We start from the raw sequence: 17,833 nt of genomic DNA on the forward strand, positions 1-17,833 counted from the left end.
ACTCTGAAGCATTAGTACTCCGGTCCAGGGTTAGCTCACCCCTCTACCCCCCCTCCAACCTTGCCATTACAAACACTCTGAAGCATTAGTACTCCGGTCCAGGGTTAGCTCACCCCTCTACCCCCCACCCCCAACCCCCCTCCAACCTTGCCATTACAAACACTCTGAAGCATTAGTACTCCGGTCCAGGGTTAGCTCACCCCTCTACCCCCCACCCCCAACCCCCCTCCAACCTTGCCATTACAAACACTCTGAAGCATTAGTACTCCGGTCCAGGGTTAGCTCACCCCTCTACCCCCCACCCCCAACCCCCCTCCAACCTTGCCACTACAAACACTCTGAAGCATTAGTACTCCGGTCCAGGGTTAGCTCACCCCTCTACCCCCCCTCCAACCTTGCCATTACAAACACTCTGAAGCATTAGTACTCCGGTCCAGGGTTAGCTCACCCCTCTACCCCCCACCCCCAACCCCCCTCCAACCTTGCCATTACAAACACTCTGAAGCATTAGTACTCCGGTCCAGGGTTAGCTCACCCCTCTACCCCCCACCCCCAACCCCCCTCCAACCTTGCCATTACAAACACTCTGAAGCATTAGTACTCCGGTCCAGGGTTAGCTCACCCCTCTACCCCCCACCCCCAACCCCCCTCCAACCTTGCCATTACAAACACTCTGAAGCATTAGTACTCCGGTCCAGGGTTAGCTCACCCCTCTACCCCCCACCCCCAACCCCCCTCCAACCTTGCCATTACAAACACTCTGAAGCATTAGTACTCCGGTCCAGGGTTAGCTCACCCCTCTACCCCCCACCCCCAACCCCCCTCCAACCTTGCCATTACAAACACTCTGAAGCATTAGTACTCCGGTCCAGGGTTAGCTCACCCCTCTACCCCCCACCCCCAACCCCCCTCCAACCTTGCCATTACAAACACTCTGAAGCATTAGTACTCCGGTCCAGGGTTAGCTCACCCCTCTACCCCCCACCCCCAACCCCCCTCCAACCTTGCCATTACAAACACTCTGAAGCATTAGTACTCCGTTCCAGAGTTAGCTCACCCCTCTACCCCCCACCCCCAACCCCCCTCCAACCTTGCCATTACAAACACTCTGAAGCATTAGTACTCCGGTCCAGGGTTAGCTCACCCCTCTACCCCCCACCCCCAACCCCCCCTCCAACCTTGCCATTACAAACACTCTGAAGCATTAGTACTCCGGTCCAGGGTTAGCTCACCCCTCTACCCCCCCTCCAACCTTGCCATTACAAACACTCTGAAGCATTAGTACTCCGGTCCAGGGTTAGCTCACCCCTCTACCCCCCACCCCCAACCCCCCTCCAACCTTGCCACTACAAACACTCTGAAGCATTAGTACTCCGGTCCAGGGTTAGCTCACCCCTCTACCCCCCAACCCAAACCCCCCTCCAACCTTGCCATTACAAACACTCTGAAGCATTAGTACTCCGGTCCAGGGTTAGCTCACCCCTCTACCCCCCACCCCCAACCCCCCTCCAACCTTGCCATTACAAACACTCTGAAGCATTAGTACTCCGGTCCAGGGTTAGCTCACCCCTCTACCCCCCACCCCCAACCCCCCTCCAACCTTGCCATTACAAACACTCTGAAGCATTAGTACTCCGGTCCAGGGTTAGCTCACCCCTCTACCCCCCCTCCAACCTTGCCATTACAAACACTCTGAAGCATTAGTACTCCGGTCCAGGGTTAGCTCACCCCTCTACCCCCCCCTCCAACCTTGCCATTACAAACACTCTGAAGCATTAGTACTCCGGTCCAGGGTTAGCCCCCACCCCAACCCCCCTCCAACCTTGCCATTACAAACACTCTGAAGCATTAGTACTCCGGTCCAGGGTTAGCTCACCCCTCTACCCCCCACCCCCCTCCAACCTTGCCATTACAAACACTCTGAAGCATTAGTACTCCGTTAGCTCAAGGCCCAAAGCAATCAAAGCTTCACATTAAAAACCTTCGTTCCTGACATTGACTAATGGACTACATCCCAAATGGCTCCCTATATAGTCCACGGTTTTTCACCATAATCCCTATGGGCCCTGGTAAAAGAAGCAGTGCATTAAATAGGGAATAGGGTGCAGGTTGGGACGAAACCGCTGCTAGAAGAGCCTCGTCAGCAGATACCATGGTGCCAGTAACCAGTTATTGAAAAAGGACCCCATTATCAAGGTTACTCAGCGTAGAGAGAACGATGTAAATGATTGTCATTGGATTCCATCTGATGTTTTTTCTTTTCTTCAGTTGTCCTGATTGGTTAGTCTTTTCAGTTAGACATAACGTTGGAGAGTGGAGAACGAGTACAACTGTATGCCCACTTTGATACGTATCTGCTACTGCAACAAACAGAGGAGAACACACTGAAATAGGAAGAGGGACTTCCTGGGTCATGTTCATTAGTGCACACCGTAGCAAATAGTATTCCGTTGTAAATTAGCGCTTCTTAAGTTCAGGTTGTCCCTCCCCGTTTCTGTTTTCTTCCATTTAGTCTGAATGAATACGGGACCTTGACATCCGGCTGCCAAGTGGGTTGGTCTATACCCTCCATGGCTGCACGCCTGCCCAGTCATGTGAAATCCATAGATTAGGCCCTAATGAATTTATTTTAATCGACTGATTTCCTTATAGAACTGTGACCTCAGTATTTTAGAAATTGTTTCATGTTGCGTTTATATTTTTGCTAGACAACCATTTTCATATATTTCTATAGATTTTAAATGAGATTTTAGTCAAAACTGTAACTCGGCCACTAAGGAACATTCACTGTCTTCATGGTAAAGAACTCCAGTGTAGATTTGGCCTTGTGTTTTAAGTTATTGTCCTGCTGAAAGGTGAATTTATCTCCCTGTGTCTGGTGGAAAGAAGGCTGAACTAGGTTTTCCTCTAGGATTTGCCTGTACTTAGTGCCATTCTGTTTTTGTTTTTTTTTATCCTGAAAAACGATTACAAGCATACCCATAACATGATGCAGCCACCACTATGCTTGAAAATATGGAGAGTGGTACTCATGTTCTGTGAAAATTCAATACATTACTAACACTTTGTATTCAGGACAGAAAGGGAATTGCTTTACCACATTTTGTGCAGTATTACTTTAGTGCCTTGTTGCAAACAGGATGCATGTTTTGGCATATTTGTATTCTGTTCTATTATAGTGTTGTCTGATTTCTCTGTTCATTACTCATTTTTGTTGGCAGAGGAAAAGTAAATTCTAGCATCTTCAAAGTGTGCCTCGGCAGAAATTATTTTTCATGTTCCATATTTACTTGCCGTGGTGGCAATCATTTAGATGTTTGATGAGTCGGAAACACTGCTGTGCACAGTCCTGGGTTCCCTGAAAATCATAGGAAATCGTTTCTTTGTCCTATGAAGTGTGGAAAACATTGGTATTGTTAGCCCTCATTTGCTCACCCATTATTTCTGAAGGTTAAATGTCAACCGAGACCAAGATGGTATAAATGATATCCCAGGAGTCATTAGTGCGTAGAGAGGTATTGAATGGTTGGCTACAGTTCTAGCCTATTAGAGAAGACCTACAGCTATCTGACCTTGTTGAAAGGGTTGTCATTTACTCTCACCAGGCTGTGCTGTGTTCATGCTTGGCCAAACAGACACCAGGGAAAATAATGATAAGACACTAAATACTGTAGTACTGAGAAGACACTATATACTGTAGTACTGAGAAGACACTATATACTGTAGTACTGAGAAGACACTAAATACTGTAGTACTGAGAAGACACTATATACTGTAGTACTGAGAAGACACTATATACTGTAGTACTGAGAAGACACTATATACTGTAGTACTGAGAAGACACTAAATACTGTAGTACTGAGAAGACACTAAATACTGTAGTACTGAGAAGACACTAAATACTGTAGTACTGAGAAGACACTATATACTGTAGTACTGAGAAGACACTATATACTGTAGTACTGAGAAGACACTAAATACTGTAGTACTGAGAAGACACTATATACTGTAGTACTGAGAAGACACTATATACTGTAGTACTGAGAAGACACTATATACTGTAGTACTGAGAAGACACTATATACTGTAGTACTGAGAAGACACTATTATCCAAAGTGACATACATTTACTGTGTGTGATCTGATTCCCGATGAATTGAACCCATGACCTTCACGTTGCTAGTGACAGTGTTTACCAATGAGACCACACCCATAATAATGACTTCTCTTTTCCCATGATTCCCCCTGGTCAGAAGTAGGTGAGATATGTCTAGAGGTCAATCTTTATATTATTTTACCTTTATTTAACTAGGCAAGTCAGTTAACAACAAATTCTTATTTACAATGACGGCCTACCTAGGAACAGTGGGTTAACTGGTCTAGGAACAGTGGGTTAACTGGTCTAGGAACAGTGGGTTAACTGGTCTAGGAACAGTGGGTTAACTGCCTTGTTCAGGGGCAGAACGACAGATTTCTTTTTTTACCTTGCTCTGGGATTTGATCTTGCAACCTTTTGGTTACTGGCCTAACGCTCTAACCACTAGGCTACCTGCCTCCCCAATCTCATAGTAGTCTGATCCACAACATGAATTAAAGGAATAGTTCACCTAAAATAAAGTCTTGTTTCTTCTGCATCGTGTATTAGTTACTGTTGTAGTGTGGATGCTGTTGTTCACTTGAACTAAAACAACTTTTAAATGTTTTTATAGTTACAGTTATCATCCTTTGGTGTGGAGGGCCCTTTAAAAAAAAATAATGACTCTCCTCTTTCCGTGATTCCCCTGCAGATTAAAAGTGGTAAGAGTGAGAAGGAGGTGCAGCAGCTGCTTCTGAAGAGTGTCCAGTATCTGGAGCGTTACATGTACCTGATTCTCTTCAACAGCTACCTGCATCTGGAGAAGAAAAACTCCTGGCAACGATCCTTCACCACCTGGATGCAACAGGTTAGTGGGCCTCCCGTTCATTCACACAGCGCAACTCACAGTGGACTAACGTAGCCGTACACTGGCCTAGAATAGAAGAGACTGGACTAGACTGGCCTAGAATAGAAGAGACTGGACTAGACTGGCCTAGAATAGAAGAGACTGGACTAGACTGGCCTAGAATAGAAGAGACTGGACTAGACTGGCCTAGAATAGAAGAGACTGGACTAGACTGGGCTGGAATAGAATATAATATATCTTCATTGGGTTGGCCTCCCATTCACACAGCAGAACAGTAGAAACACTGACCCAATAGTAAATTCTGACCCAGAATGAGGCTATATAATTACATTCATCATTACTACAGTGCTGGGGTGAATTATAGTTCATTTCAGTCAATTCAGGAACTAAACTGAAATATCAATTCCAAATACATGTTCCCCCATTTTGTTTTTCTATGGGGAAAAAATGCTTTTCAATGAGGGAAATTTCAGTCACATTCATGAACTAAATAGGTGAATTAAATGTACTTTTATCTTATTTAAAAAAAAAAAAAAAAAAGATATGATCCAACATCAAGGGCCAGTTATTACTGTTTTTGTACTATGTTGTATTCTTATATCCAGTTGTCAGATGTCCTCGTTTCGGTTTCTTTGACCTCTACCAGTCCAATGAAATCTCAGAATAATGCTGCTGTGGCTTATGAAGGAAAAGGCCCCCGTCAGCCCTTTTCTGTGCAGTGAGGAAACGTGTGGCAGGTTTCCAGACCCAGGCGATCTGATATCTGATCCACGGCACATACAACCAACCCCCCTCTGCACCCCTCGCTCCTCCTCACAGACTGACACATTCATCAATTTCAGCAGCTTCATACAAGGCCAGCTGAGAATCAATTTCAGCAGCTTCATACAAGGCCAGCTGAGAATCAATTTCAGCAGCTTCATACAAGGCCAGCTGAGAATCAATTTCAGCAGCTTCATACAAGGCCAGCTGAGAATCAATTTCAGCAGCTTCATACAAGGCCAGCTGAGAATCAATCAATCTATTCAGAAAATGGAGCGGCTGCCTTCATTCTATTCACAAGTGTGGAGAAAGCAACAGGTTGTATCCCAAATAGCTTAAATCTAAACTAGGGCTGAAGGAAGAGGCTGAGGAATGGTAAACTAGGACTGAAGGAAGAGGCTGAGGAATGGTAAACTAGGACTGAAGGAAGAGGCTGAGGAATGGTAAACTAGGACTGAAGGAAGAGGCTGAGGAATGGTAAACTAGGACTGAAGGAAGAGGCTGAGGAATGGTAAACTAGGACTGAAGGAAGAGGCTGAGGAATGGTAAACTAGGACTGAAGGAAGAGGCTGAGGAATGGTGAACTAGGACTGAAGGAAGAGGCTGAGGAATGGTGAACTAGGACTGAAGGAAGAGGCTGAGGAATGGTAAACTAGGACTGAAGGAAGAGGCTGAGGAATGGTGAACTAGGACTGAAGGAAGAGGCTGAGGAATGGTGAACTAGGACTGAAGGAAGAGGCTGAGTAACTGAGAGGGAAAGGTAAACCAAGAAATATGAGATTCTTATGAGATACTGTAAGAGGTCCTATTTGGCTAATGCCTTGAAACGCAACATGTTGATTGGCTAATGCCTTGAAACGCGACATGTTTCACAGAATCGATGGAAAACAGAAGTACCCATGTGAATTCATATCCTTCAGCCGTGGAGAGATACTCTTTCAGACTGTGCCATACATTAAAATGGTTTGATAAGTGCTTGTGAGTGTGTGTTTATGCAACACAATATTCAACACTTATGCAAAGGCAATATGTTTGCTGTAGATAAGAACTAGATGAAAACATCAGTCCATCTCTGATAGCCAGCCCTGCATTCACACATTCCATAATGATATAAGCCATGGTGGTCTGCTGATTGTTACTGTCCTATAGAACCACTGAGGGAAGCTGACTGTTACTATACTATAGGACCAGTCTGAGGGAAGCTGACTGTTACTATACTATAGGACCAGTCTGAGGGAAGCTGTTACTGTCCTATAGAACCAGTCTGAGGGAAGCTGTTACTGTCCTATAGGACCAGTCTGAGGGAAGCTGTTACTGTCCTATAGGACCAGTCTGAGGGAAGCTGTTACTGTCCTATAGGACCACTGAGGGAAGCTGTTACTGTCCTATAGGACCACTGAGGGAAGCTGTTACTGTCCTATAGAACCAGTCTGAGGGAAGCTGTTACTGTACTATAGGACCAGTCTGAGGGAAGCTGTTACTGTCCTATAGGACCAGTCTGAGGGAAGCTGTTACTGTCCTATAGGACCAGTCTGAGGGAAGCTGACTGTTGCTGTCCTATAGGACCAGTCTGAGGGAAGCTGTTACTATACTATAGGACCAGTCTGAGGGAAGCTGACTGTTACTGTCCTATAGGACCAGTCTGAGGGAAGCTGTTACTGTACTATAGGACCAGTCTGAGGGAAGCTGTTACTATACTATAGGACCAGTCTGAGGGAAGCTGACTGTTACTGTCCTATAGGACCAGTCTGAGGGAAGCTGTTACTGTCCTATAGGACCAGTCTGAGGGAAGCTGTTACTGTCCTATAGGACCAGTCTGAGGGAAGCTGACTGTTACTGTCCTATAGGACCAGTCTGAGGGAAGCTGTTACTGTCCTATAGGACCAGTCTGAGGGAAGCTGTTACTATACTATAGGACCAGTCTGAGGGAAGCTGACTGTTACTGTCCTATAGGACCAGTCTGAGGGAAGCTGTTACTGTCCTATAGGACCAGTCTGAGGGAAGCTGTTACTGTCCTATAGGACCAGTCTGAGGGAAGCTGTTACTGTCCTATAGGACCAGTCTTAGGGAAGCTGACTGTTACTGTCCTATAGGACCAGTCTGAGGGAAGCTGTTACTGTCCTATAGAACCAGTCTGAGGGAAGCTGTTACTGTCCTATAGGACCAGTCTGAGGGAAGCTGACTGTTACTGTCCTATAGGACCAGTCTGAGGGAAGCTGACTGTTACTGTCCTATAGGACCAGTCTGAGGGAAGCTGACTGTTACTGTCCTATAGGACCAGTCTGAGGGAAGCTGACTGTTACTGTCCTATAGGACCAGTCTGAGGGAAGCTGACTGTTACTGTCCTATAGGACCAGTCTGAGGGAAGCTGACTGTTACTGTCCTATAGGACCAGTCTGAGGGAAGCTGACTGTTACTATACTATAGGACCAGTCTGAGGGAAGCTGTTACTGTCCTATAGGACCAGTCTGAGGGAAGCTGACTGTTACTGTCCTATAGAACCAGTCTGAGGGAAGCTGACTGTTACTGTCCTATAGGACCAGTCTGAGGGAAGCTGACTGTTACTGTCCTATAGGACCAGTCTGAGGGAAGCTGTTACTGTCCTATAGGACCAGTCTGAGGGAAGCTGACTGTTACTGTCCTATAGGACCAGTCTGAGGGAAGCTGTTACTGTCCTATAGGACCACTGAGGGAAGCTGTTACCCACTGTTCCCCGGTAGGCCGTTATTGAAAATTAGAATTGACACTTACAAACTTTTATTTCACCTTTATTTAACCAGAACAAGTTCTCATTTACAACTGCGACCTGGCCAAGGCAAAGCAAAGGAGTGCGACACAAACAACACAGAGTTACACATGGAATAGACAAGCGTACAGTCAATAACACAATAGAAAAGTCTATATACAGTGTGCAACTGAGGTAAGATTAGGGAGGTAAGGCAGTAAATAGGCCGTAGTGGCGAAGTAATTACAATTTAGCATTTAAACACTGGAGTGATAGATGTGCAGAAGATGAATGTTCAAGTAGAGATACTGGGGTGCAAAGATGCAAAAAAACTAAATAAATAACAATATTTTTTTATTTATTTTTTAAATATTTTTTGTTTCACCTTTATTTAACCAGGTAGGCTAGTTGAGAACAAGTTCTCATTTGCAACTGCGACCTGGCCAAGATAAAGCATAGCAGTGTGAACAGACAACACAATTAACATGGGGATGAGGTAGTTGGATGGGCTATAAACAGATGTAACTAGACTTGCCTAGTTAAATAAACAATATCAGGTTCCATATAGGTTGAAGTTGCACATGAATCTACCATTACAATATGTTAGACTAAGATCGGTGATTTAGTCTTATTACTGTCCTTACCTTCACCATCCTCCTGTTACAAACAATATGTTAGACTAAGATCGGTGATTTAGTCGTAGGTATTACTGTCCTTACCTTCACCATCCTCCTGTTACAAACAATATGTTAGACTAAGATCGGTGATTTAGTCGTATTACTGTCCTTACCTTCACCATCCTCCTGTTACAAACAATATGTTAGACTAAGATCGGTGATTTAGTCGTATTACTGTCCTTCACCATCCTCCTGTTATAAACAATATGTTAGACTAAGATCGGTGATTTAGTCTTATTACTGTCCTTATCTTCACCATCCTCCTGTTATAAACAATATGTTAGACTAAGATCGCTGATTTAGTCGTAGGTATTACTGTCCTTACCGTCACCATCCTCCTGTTACAAACAATATGTTAGACTAAGATCGGTGATTTAGTCGTAGGTATTACTGTCCTTACCTTCACCATCCTCCTGTTACAAACAATATGTTAGACTAAGATCGGTGATTTAGTCGTAGGTATTACTGTCCTTACCTTCACCATCCTCCTGTTACAAACAATATGTTAGACTAAGATCGGTGATTTAGTCGTAGGTATTACTGTCCTTACCTTCACCATCCTCCTGTTACAAACAATATGTTAGACTAAGATCGGTGATTTAGTCTTATTACTGTCCTTACCTTCACCATCCTCCTGTTATAAACAATATGTTAGACTAAGATCGGTGATTTAGTCTTATTACTGTCCTTACCTTCACCATCCTCCTGTTACAAACAATATGTTAGACTAAGATCGGTGATTTAGTCTTATTACTGTCCTTACCTTCACCATCCTCCTGTTACAAACAATATGTTAGACTAAGATCGGTGATTTAGTCTTATTACTGTCCTTACCTTCACCAGCCTCCTGTTACAAACAATATGTTAGACTAAGATCGGTGATTTAGTCGTATTACTGTCCTTCACCATCCTCCTGTTATAAACAATATGTTAGACTAAGATCGGTGATTTAGTCCTAGGTATTACTGTCCTTACCTTCACCATCCTCCTGTTACAAACAATATGTTAGACTAAGATCGGTGATTTAGTCTTATTACTGCCCTTACCTTCACCAGCCTCCTGTTACAAACAATATGTTAGACTAAGATCGGTGATTTAGTCGTATTACTGTCCTTCACCATCCTCCTGTTATAAACAATATGTTAGACTAAGATCGGTGATTTAGTCTTATTACTGTCCTTACCTTCACCATCCTCCTGTTATAAACAATATGTTAGACTAAGATCGGTGATTTAGTCGTAGGTATTACTGTCCTTACCTTCACCATCCTCCTGTTACAAACAATATGTTAGACTAAGATCGGTGATTTAGTCGTAGGTATTACTGTCCTTACCTTCACCATCCTCCTGTTATAAACAATATGTTAGACTAAGATCGGGGATTTAGTCGTAGGTATTACTGTCCTTACCTTCACCATCCTCCTGTTATAAACAATATGTTAGACTAAGATCGGTGATTTAGTCGTAGGTATTACTGTCCTTACCTTCACCATCCTCCTGTTATAAACAATATGTTAGACTAAGATCGGTGATTTAGTCGTAGGTATTACTGTCCTTACCTTCACCATCCTCCTGTTACAAACAATATGTTAGACTAAGATCGGTGATTTAGTCGTAGGTATTACTGTCCTTACCTTCACCATCCTCCTGTTACAAACAGTGGATCAGCAATAACAACCCAAAAAGGGGATCAAACTTTAAAACATAATGTTAATATGACCGATGTTCTCCGCCCCCTGTTCCTCCTGTCCCTGAGCTGGAATAAACCGATTTCAACAGATCCTTCAGTTGTTGAATGCAGAAATATGTGAGGTCGGTGGTTCGATCAGTCGGTTTGGGGCGATATCCTTCCTGTTATGATTAGGTGGAAGATACACTTGAGTTAACAAAACATTAGGAACACCTTCCTGATATTGAGCTGAACCCCCTTTTGCTAACTTTTGAGTTTGGATCCCGCGATGCAGTTGGCATCAGTTGCTGGGACTACTACTCTCTGTCCAGTGAACCTACCGACCAAGGCCGGGTCTGAGGAGGTATTTGGCGTAGCAGCTAGCTATCAAGTTGGCAGGGTTTTCTTGTGTGCTTGAACGCAGCTCGCGACAAGGTTAGCCATTGTGGCTGGGACCGCGGATTGTGCCGGGTTTGTGACTGTCTAGATCGCTGCTGTTTGTTTGTTGTTTTCAATCTTCTCTGTGACCTGCCCTGTCTGGAACTGTGAGGAGTGACAGTGTAACCTACGTTGATAGCTACCATGACAAAGACCAAAACCGTCAGGAGTACCATTGAGGACAGTGGTGTCTTATAATGGTGATCTTATAATTTAACAAAAATAGTTCTACAAGCAGTTGTTACCACGACAAGAAAATAGCATCAAGTGTTTTGTCCAAATACTGGTGGATTCAACTAATAAAAGAATGAACGACCTGACCAGAGACATCCAGGACCTGAAGAACTGTTGCAGGTGTCACGGCCGTTGCTGGGAGAAGACCAAGGTGCAGCGTGGAGAGCGTACATTTCTGTTTATTAGGTAAATGTCGCCAACAAAACAAGGAAACGACCGTGTTTTTATGATGCCTCTAACAGAGTCAACTACCCACAACGAAAGGAGGGAAAGAGGGCTACCTAAGTATGGTTCCCAATCAGAGACAACGATGGACAGCTGTCCCTGATTGAGAACCATACCCAGCGTGACAGCAGGAGAATGGCAAGATGACCGCAATCTTAAGTAATTGAGAGAGGACATCAGTTCTGTCTGTGAATCCATGATAACAATGACGGAGAAATCAGACTCGAGGTACAGTCAAGGCGGAACAACATGGTTGTAGACGGAATTGCAGAATCTTCACATGAGACCTGGACAGAGTCTGAGGACAAAGTGAGTTGAAATGATCTGAGAAATAGAAGATGGACCACAGGAAGATTGAGGTGGAGCCCACAGGACTGGAAAACCCACCACTGGCCTAAGTGACAGGCCCAGACCGATAGTGGTCAAGTTCCTGAGGTTCAAGGACAAGGTAGCTGTTCTGGAAAGGGCCAAGAAACCGAGAGGAACGTACCGCTCATTTGGAAAGTATTCAGACACCATGACTTTTTCCACATTTTGTTATGTTACAGCCTTATTCTAAAATGGATTGAATATTTTTTCCCCATCAATCTACACACAATACTGCATAATGACAAAGCAAAAACTGTTTTTTAGATTTTTGCAAATGTATAAAAAAATCATAAACAGATACGTTATTTACATAACTATTCAGACCCTTTGCTGTGAGACTCGGAATTGAGCTCAGGTGCATCCTGTTTCCATTGATCATCCTTGAGATGTTTCTACAACTTGATTGGAGTTCACCTGTGGTAAATGATATTGATTGGACATGATTTGGAAAGGCACACACCTGTTTATATTTGACAGTGCATGTCAGAGCAAAGACCAAGCCATGAGGTATTGTCCGTAGAGCTCAGAGACGGTGTTGATTGTGTCGAGGCACAGATCTGGGGAAGGGTACCAAAAAATGTCTACAGCATTGAAGGTCCCCAAGAAGTGGCCTCCTCCATCATTCTTAAATGGAAGAAGTTGAAACCACCAAGAGCTGGCCACCCAGCCAAACTAAGCAAGGGCCTTGGTCAGGGTGACCAAGATCCCAATAGTCACTTTGACAGAGCTCCAGAGTTCCTATGTGGAGATGGGAGAACCTTCCAGAAGGACAACCATCTCTGCAGCACTCCACCAATCAGGCCTTTACGGTAGAGTGGCCAGACGGAAGCCACTCCTCAGTAAAAGGCACATGCCAGCCCACTTAGAGTTTGCCAAAAGGCACCTAAAGACTCTCAGATCATGAGAAACAAGATTCTCTGGTCTGATGAAACCAAGAATGAACACTTTGGCCTGAATGCCAAGCATCACATCTGGAGAAAACCTAGCATGGTGGTGGAAACATCATGCTGTGGGGATGTTTTTCAGCGGCAGGGATTGGGAGACTAGGCCGGATCGAGGGAAAGCTGAACAGAGCAAAGTACAGAGAGATCCTTGATGAAAACTTGCTCCAGAGCGCTCAGGACCTCAGACTGAGGCGAAGGTTCACCTTTCAATAGGACAATGACCATAAGCACACAGCCAAGACAATGCAGGAATGGCTTCTGGACAAGTCTCTGAATGTCCTTGAGTGGCCCAGCCAGAGCACAATCTTGAACCCGATCATGTGAGATCATCCACTCGTCCTTTTCTTTACAAAACAATTTGTAAAGACAATTAAATAGTTGTTTTTTTCCTCTTCAAGCTTTCATCGGGTTCAAGATTGTGCTCTGGCTGGGCCACTCAAGGACTCATATATATAACCGGTACCAGTTACCTTCAGAAAATCCTGTGACAGGGTTCAATAGGCTGAGTGAATAAGGAGCGGATGTTGCAAACCTTCTTTTCAAAATGGTTGACAAAGTCATCCGCAGAGAGAGAGGGAGGGGATGGAAGATTACGGAGGGAGGAGAAGGTGGAAAGAGTTTCCTAGGGTTAGAGGCAGAAGCTTAAAATGTAGAGTGACATAAAGTTGCTTTAGCAGTGGATACACAGGAAGAGAAGGTAGAGAGGAGGAAGTGAAAGGATAATAGGTATTTTAGAAGTTTCGTTTTCCTCCATTTTCGTCAACTGCCTGCAGTCCTGTTCTGTAAGCTCGCAATGAGTCACTCAGCCACGGAGCAACTCGGGCCATTCTGAAGTGAGGGGACACCGCCAGTGGTCAGGGAGGAGTTGTTGAGGGAAGTGAGGGGACACCGCCAGTGGTCAGGGAGGAGATGTTGAGGAAAGTGAGGGGACACCGCCAGTGGTCAGGGAGGAGTTGTTGAGGGAAGTGAGGGGACACCGCCAGTGGACAGGGAGGAGTTGTTGAGGAAAGTGAGGGGACACCGCCAGTGGTCAGGGAGGAGTTGTTGAGGAAAGTGAGGGGACACCGCCAGTGGTCAGGGAGGAGTTGTTGAGAGAAGTGAGGGGACACCGCCAGTGGTCAGGGAGGAGTTGTTGAGGAAAGTGAGGGGACACCGCCAGTGGTCAGGGAGGAGTTGTTGAGGGAAGTGAGGGGACACCGCCAGTGGTCAGGGAGGAGTTGTTGAGGGAAGTGAGGGGACACCGCCAGTGGTCAGGGAGGAGTTGTTGAGGGAAGTGAGGGGACACCGCCAGTGGTCAGGGAGGAGTTGTTGAGGAAAGTGAGGGGACACCGCCAGTGGTCAGGGAGGAGTTGTTGAGGGACGTGAGGGGACACCGCCAGTGGTCAGGGAGGAGTTGTTGAGGAAAGTGAGGGGACACCGCCAGTGGTCAGGGAGGAGTTGTTGAGGGAAGTGAGGGGACACCGCCAGTGGTCAGGGAGGAGTTGAGGGAAGTGAGGGGACACCGCCAGTGGTCAGGGAGGAGTTGTTGAGGAAAGTGAGGGGACACCGCCAGTGGTCAGGGAGGAGTTGTTGAGGGAAGTGAGGAATGGGAGAACGTCTCCAGAGATGGGCGACCAAGCCGACCAGGAGGAAAGGGGACATTGCGAGTCATAGGATGCGGAAAGATTAGTAGACAAACAGCCTCTAGGGACTGGGAAAGAGTGAGAACAGAAGAGACAAAGTGAGGAAAGATTAGTAGACAAACAGCCTCTAGGGACTGGGAAAGAGTGAGAACAGAAGAGACAAAGTGAGGAAAGATTAGTAGACAAACAGCCTCTAGGGACTGGGAAAGACTGAGAACAGAAGAGACAAAGTGAGGAAAGATTAGTAGACAAACAGCCTCTAGGGACTGGGAAAGAGTGAGAACAGAAGAGACAAAGAGAGGAAAGATTAGTAGACAAACAGCCTCTAGGGACTGGGAAAGAGTGAGAACAGAAGAGACAAAGAGAGGAAAGATTAGTAGACAAACAGCCTCTAGGGACTGGGAAAGAGTGAGAACAGAAGAGACAAAGAGAGGAAAGATTAGTAGACAAACAGCCTCTAGGGACTGGGAAAGAGTGAGAACAGAAGAGACAAAGAGAGGAAAGAAATGATTCGAAGGCAGACGTTAGGAGGTTGAACCGCCCAGTACGAAGAGCGGTGAGCCATAGTCAAGAAATTAAATTATCAAGGTGCAAAGCTCATTGAGGAACTCTCTAAGGGCACCTGGGTGATAGATGACAATAATGTTAAGCTTGAAGTGGACAACAGACAGTGACAGCATGGAACTCAAATGAGGAGATGGACAGGTGAGGAGGGAGAAAAGAGAACATCTCCAGTAGGAGAAATGAGTAACCATGTTCCATCACAGCCACGACCAGATGTTCTCAGACGTAGTCAGATGAAGAGAGAGCAGCTGAAGTAGCAGTGTTCTCTGGGGTGAGCCATGTCTCCATCAGGGCCAAAAAGTCTAGGGACTGAAGGGCAGCATAGGCTGAGATGAACTCTGTGTTCTTGACCGCAGATCGGCAGGTCAAACCGCTGCCGGAGGCCAGGAATGACTCATGGGTTGTGCGCGCAGGGTACACTAAATTAGAAGGATTGCAGCCAAGGGGTGGGTAGCGTCTGTAAAGCCTACAGGGAGATGAGCGAACTGAGATAGAAAACACACACATGGTTGCCAAAGCTACAAAAGAGCAAAATGAGATAATCTGTAAATAACTAGTTAAGATACTGAAGTGAGAGAGTGGAAACGTCATTATCGAGCAACAAATCCACATTATCTAACAACATCCACATGATCTAACAACATCCACATTATTTAGTAACAAACACACATGATCTAAATCCATTATCTAGCAACAAACTACATTATTTAGCAACGAACACACATTATCTAACCCTATTATCTTGCAACAAACCCCATTAACTAGTAACAAACCCACATTATCTAGCAACAGACCCCATTAATTAGTAACAAACCCACATTATCTTGCCCTATTATCTAGCAACAAACCCCATTAACTAGTAACAAACCCACATTATCTAACCCTATTATCTAGCAACAAACCCCATTCAACTAGTAACAAACCCACATTATCTAACCCTATTATCTAGCAACAAACCCCATTTAACTAGTAACAAACCCACATTATCTAACCCTATTATCTAGCAACAAACCCCATTAACTAGTAACAAACCCACATTATCTTGCCCTATTATCTAGCAACAAACCCCATTAACTAGTAACAAACCCACATTATCTAACCCTATTATCTAGCAACAAACCCCATTCAACTAGTAACAAACCCACATTATCTAACCCTATTATCTAGCAACAAACCCCATTTAACTAGTAACAAACCCACATTATCTAACCCTATTATCTAGCAACAAACCCCATTAACTAGTAACAAACCCACATTATCTAACCCTATTATCTAGCAACAAACCCCATTCAACTAGTAACAAACCCACATTATCTAACCCTATTATCTTGCAACAAACCCCATTAACTAGTAACAAACCCACATTATCTAGCAACAGACCCCATTAATTAGTAACAAACCCACATTATCTTGCCCTATTATCTAGCAACAAACCCCATTAACTAGTAACAAACCCACATTATCTAACCCTATTATCTAGCAACAAACCCCATTCAACTAGTAACAAACCCACATTATCTAACCCTATTATCTAGCAACAAACCCCATTTAACTAGTAACAAACCCACATTATCTAACCCTATTATCTAGCAACAAACCCCATTAACTAGTAACAAACCCACATTATCTAACCCTATTATATAGCAACAAACCCCATTAACTAGTAACAAACCCACATTATCTAACCCTATTATCTAGCAACAAACCCCATTTAATTAGTAACAAACCCACATTATCTAACCCTATTATCTAGCAACAAACCCCATTTAACTAGTAACAAACCCACATTATTGAGCAACAAACCACATTATCTAGCAACAAACCACATTATCTCTGGGCTAATGTTAAAAGTAGTGCACTATATAGGGAATAGAGTGCCAATTGGGATGCACCTCTAGGTTGTCTAGCAGTTAAGCACGTTGGGCCAGTAACCGTAAGGTCGCTGATTCGAATCCCTGAGCCGCCTAGGTGAAGAATCTTATCGATGTGACCTTGAACAAGGAACTTAACCCCAATTACTCCTGGATAAGAGCGTCTCCTAAATGACTCAAATGTAAATGTGTTCTCCACATCAACAAACAGCACATGGAGCACATGGAGCACATGGGGCACATGGAGCACATGGAGCACATGGAGCACATGGGGCACATGGGGCACATGGAGCACATGGAGCACATGGAGCACATGGAGCACATGGGGCACATGGAGCACATGGGGCACATGGGGCACATGGAGCACATGGGGCACATGGAGCACATGGGGCACGGCGTCACACAGTGGTGAGGTGGATGGGATACAATGAGCACATGGGGCACGGCGTCACACAGTGGTGAGGTGGATGGGATACAATGAGCACATGGGGCACGGCGTCACACAGTGGTGAGGTGGATGGGATACAATGAGCACATGGGGCACGGCGTCACACAGTGGTGAGGTGGATGGGATACAATGAGCACATGGGGCACGGCGTCACACAGTGGTGAGGTGGATGGGATACAATGAGCACATGGGGCACGGCGTCACACAGTGGTGAGGTGGATGGGATACAATGAGCACATGGAGCACGGCGTCACACAGTGGTGAGGTGGATGGGATACAATGAGCACATGGGGCACGGCGTCACACAGTGGTGAGGTGGATGGGATACAATGACGCACACTTTG

At 45.0% G+C, this 17,833-nt stretch overlaps 1 protein-coding gene across 3 annotated transcripts in view; it reads left to right on the top strand.

Annotated features, from left to right (window-relative positions):
- pald1a (phosphatase domain containing paladin 1a) overlaps positions 1–17,833 on the top strand; it is a 115,280-nt gene that overhangs the window by 86,191 nt on the left and 11,256 nt on the right. For all 3 annotated transcript variants that reach the window (XM_031813075.1, XM_031813074.1, XM_031813076.1), the window contains one exon: positions 4,787–4,942. In XM_031813075.1, the coding sequence (XP_031668935.1) occupies positions 4,787–4,942 (156 nt within the window). The remainder of the gene's footprint in view (positions 1–4,786; positions 4,943–17,833) is intronic.

Source organism: Oncorhynchus kisutch, unplaced genomic scaffold (genome assembly GCF_002021735.2).
Source record: "Oncorhynchus kisutch isolate 150728-3 unplaced genomic scaffold, Okis_V2 Okis04b-Okis11a_hom, whole genome shotgun sequence".
Taxonomy (NCBI): Eukaryota; Metazoa; Chordata; class Actinopteri; order Salmoniformes; family Salmonidae; genus Oncorhynchus; species Oncorhynchus kisutch.